This window comes from Eimeria mitis, genomic scaffold (genome assembly GCF_000499745.2).
Source record: "Eimeria mitis Houghton genomic scaffold, Emh_scaff4177, whole genome shotgun sequence".
Lineage (NCBI taxonomy): Eukaryota > Apicomplexa > Conoidasida > Eucoccidiorida > Eimeriidae > Eimeria > Eimeria mitis.
This window is the reverse complement of record NW_013572503.1, coordinates 1,164-4,356: the sequence shown is the minus strand read 5'-3', so window position 1 is coordinate 4,356 and position 3,193 is coordinate 1,164. Positions and strand designations below refer to the sequence as shown.

Genomic DNA, 3,193 nt, shown 5'->3' with positions numbered 1-3,193 from the left:
ATATATATATATATATATATATATATATATATATATATATATATATATATATGTATAAACCCTAAACCCTAAACCCTAAACCCTAAATAGACAGAAGGGCTGGTTGTCTCTACGGGTCTTAGGGGCGTCACAATATAACCCCATAACTGCTGTTGCTGCTGCAGCAGCTCTAGCTGCTGCTGCTGCTGCTGCTGCTGCTACTGCAGCAGCTACAGCTGCTGCTGCTGCTGCTGCTGCTGCTGCTGCTGCTGTTGCTACTGCAGCAGCAGTTACTGCTGCTGCTGTGGCTGGTATTGCAGCAACTGGAGTAATGGTTGCTTCTGGTACTGCAGCAGCAGTTATAGTTGCTGCTGCTGCTGCTGCTGCTGCTGCTATTTCTACTACTGCGGCTGGTGCAGCAGCTGCTGCTGCAGTCGCTAGCTGCTGCTGTCAATGCTGCTGCTGCCGTCGGTGGAACGGCTGATTATGCTACTGCTGCTGATGCTACTACTGCTACTGCTGCTGCTGCTGCTGCTGCTGCTACTGCTGCTGCTGCTGCTGCTGCTGCTGCTGCTACAGGTCTACGGCCTTGCTAGCAGCAAAGAGGGCCTCAAGGGCCTCCTCGTCGATCCGCTGCGCCAGGCCCTTCGCCTTGCGCTCCAGAGACAGCCGAACAGACTCTGCTGCCTGCAGCAGCAGCAGCAGCAGCAGCAGCAGCAACGGCAGCAGCAGCAGCAGCAGCGAGAGAGAGAGGGAACAGAAGCAATAAGAACAGAAACAGCAGCAGCAACAGCAGCAACCATATCATTAACAGGCTGCTGCTGCTGGAGATGCAGAGGGCGCACAACGACAGAGACACAAAAAAAGCAGCAGCAGCAGCAGCAGCAGCAACAGCAGCAGCAACAGCAGCAGCAGCAGCTGGAACAGCAGCAGCAACGACAACGGCAACAGAAGCAACAGCAGCAGCAAGAGCAACAACAGCAGCAACGACGGCAGCAGCCGCAACAGCAACAGTAACAGCAGCAACAGCAGCAGCAACAGCAGCAGCAGCAGCTGGAACAGCAGCAGCAACGACAACGGCAACAGAAGCAACAGCAGCAGCAAGAGCAACAACAGCAGCAACGACGGCAGCAGCCGCAACAGCAACAGTAACAGCAGCAACAGCAGCAGCAACAGCAGCAGCAGCAGCAGCAGCAGCAGCTGCTGCTGCTGCTGCTGCTGCTGCTGAAGCAATGAGGTGTACGTACACTGGCAGCTGCAGCAAGAGCAGCATTGCGCTGTATCTGAGGGCGGCGTCTGTACAAAAGAAAAAAAAAGAAAAAAGAAAAAAAAAAGAAAAAAAGGAGATAGAAAGGAGACAGAAAAAAAACAAATGCTGATGAGATACACAGGAAACAAAGAAGAGGGGAGACAAAAAGGAGACAGAAAGAAAAGGAGACAAAAAGGAGACAAAAGGAAGAAAAGGAGACAGAAAGGAGACAGATATGTAGCGACAGTAGAAGGAGCTTCTAACAGCAGCAGCAGCAGCAGCAGCAGCAGCACCAGCAGCAGCAGCAGCAGCAGCAGCAAGGCAGAAGAGGAGACAGTTGCAGCAGCACCAGCAGCAGCAGCAGCAGCAAAGCAAAAGAGGAGACAGTTGCAGCAGCAGCAGCACGACCATTACAATCATCGACAGCAGCAGTATACGGCTACAAAGGAGACAAATAAAAACAAGAGACGAGAAGAGAGAAAGAGAAAAAAAGAGAAAAAAAAATAAAAAAATAAAAAAAAAATAAAAAATATATAAAAATACCTTTTGGGGGGCTTCTGCTGCTGCTCCCTCTCCTTTTGCTTCCGCTGCCGCAGCCGGCGATGCACCTCAGGCATTATGTCCCGCGTCAGGTCGTCCCTAACAGCAGCAGCAGCAGCAGCAGCAGCAGCAGCAATAGCAGCAGCAGCAGCAGCAGCAATAGCAGCAGCAGCAGCAGCAGCAGCAGCAAAAGCAGTAGCAGCAGTAATAGCAGCAGCAGTAGCAGCAGCAGTAGCAGCAGTAAAAGCAGCAGCAGCAGCAGCAGTAAAAGCAGCACCATCAGGAACTGCAGCAGCATCCGCAACAGCATCAACAGCAGCAATAGCAGCAACAACAACAGCAGCAGCAGCAGCAGCAGCAGCAGCAGCAGCAGTGTCACCATATGAGTGCTTTTGCTTTTCTTTCTTCTTCATTGAGGAGCATTGCTTCTACGGCTTCATCGTCAGACTCATCTGTCTCCTCTTCTCCCTCCTCAGCTCCTTCTTGCTGTCCCTCTCCAGCAGCAGCAGCAGCAGCAGCCGATGCTCCTGCTGCTGCTGCTGCTGCTGCTGCTGCTGCACGCGGAGACGCAACGCCGCTTGCTGCTGCTGCGAGGCCCTCGGCCTCCCCCGGAGGCAGCAGCTCATCAGCCCGTGCCTGCAAGCCCGCATGCACTCTGCAGCAGATACATCTGCAGCAGCAGCAGCAGCAGCAGCAGCAGCAGCAGCAGCAACAGCAGCAGCAGCAGCAACAGGGCCGTACCCTAACAGATCTGAGGAGATCAGCAAGAGGGTTTTCGCTGCCGGTGAGCCGCACTGTCTCCTCCTGTTCTCCATCTGCTGCTGCTGCTGCTGCTGCTGCTGCTGCTGCTGCTGTTGCTGCTGCTGCTGTCTCCAATCCCGGGCTTGTGTCTCCTTTTGCAGCGTCGCTGTGTCTTGTGTCTCCTCTGGATCTGTCGCTACCTGCAGCTCCTGCTGCTGCTGCTGCATCTCCTGCTGCTGCTGCATCTCCTGCTGCTGCTGCTGCTGCTGCTGCTGCTGCAGGAGGGGCCGTGTTGCTGATAGTCTGCACTATCCAACCTGCTACAGACAAAATGTCTCCTGAGGAGGGTTGCTGCAGCGCAGCAAGCAGCAGCAGCAGCAGCAGCAGCAGCAGCAGCAACAGCAGCAGCAACAGCAGCAGCAAGATATAAAAGAAATATGAAAAAGGAGACACAAATAATAACAAAAAGAAAAAAGGAAGACAAAGAGAAAGAAAGAAGAAAAGAGGAGACAAAAAGAAGAGACAGAAAGGAGACAGAAAAAAGAGGAGAGAAAGAGAGAGAGGAGACAAAAGGAGAAAGAAGAAAAAAAAAGAAAAAAAAGAAAAAAGAAAAAAAAGAAGAGAGGAGACAAAAAAAAGGAGACAAAGAAGAGAAAAAAAAAGGAGAAAAAAAAAGACAAAGAA

At 51.9% G+C, this 3,193-nt stretch overlaps 2 protein-coding genes across 2 annotated transcripts in view; one reads left to right on the top strand and one right to left on the bottom strand.

Moving 5' to 3' along the window:
• Positions 1–809: 809 nt before the first annotated feature.
• On the top strand, positions 810–1,735 carry EMH_0073140 (uncharacterized protein; the record flags this gene model as incomplete). The annotated part of the gene is made up of 2 exons (XM_013499288.1): positions 810–1,216; positions 1,363–1,735. 2 exons carry the CDS (start codon positions 810–812, stop codon positions 1,733–1,735), a joined length of 780 nt encoding a protein of 259 aa, XP_013354742.1.
• A 408-nt stretch (positions 1,736–2,143) lies between these two features.
• The window catches only part of EMH_0073120 (transcription factor IIIb subunit, putative), a gene marked incomplete at both ends in the record, with an annotated part of 1,683 nt that continues 633 nt past the window's right edge, over positions 2,144–3,193 (bottom strand). Inside the window, 2 exons of the mRNA XM_013499287.1 lie at positions 2,144–2,404; positions 2,510–2,860. Coding sequence (XP_013354741.1) covers positions 2,144–2,404; positions 2,510–2,860 — 612 coding nt within the window. The remainder of the gene's footprint in view (positions 2,405–2,509; positions 2,861–3,193) is intronic.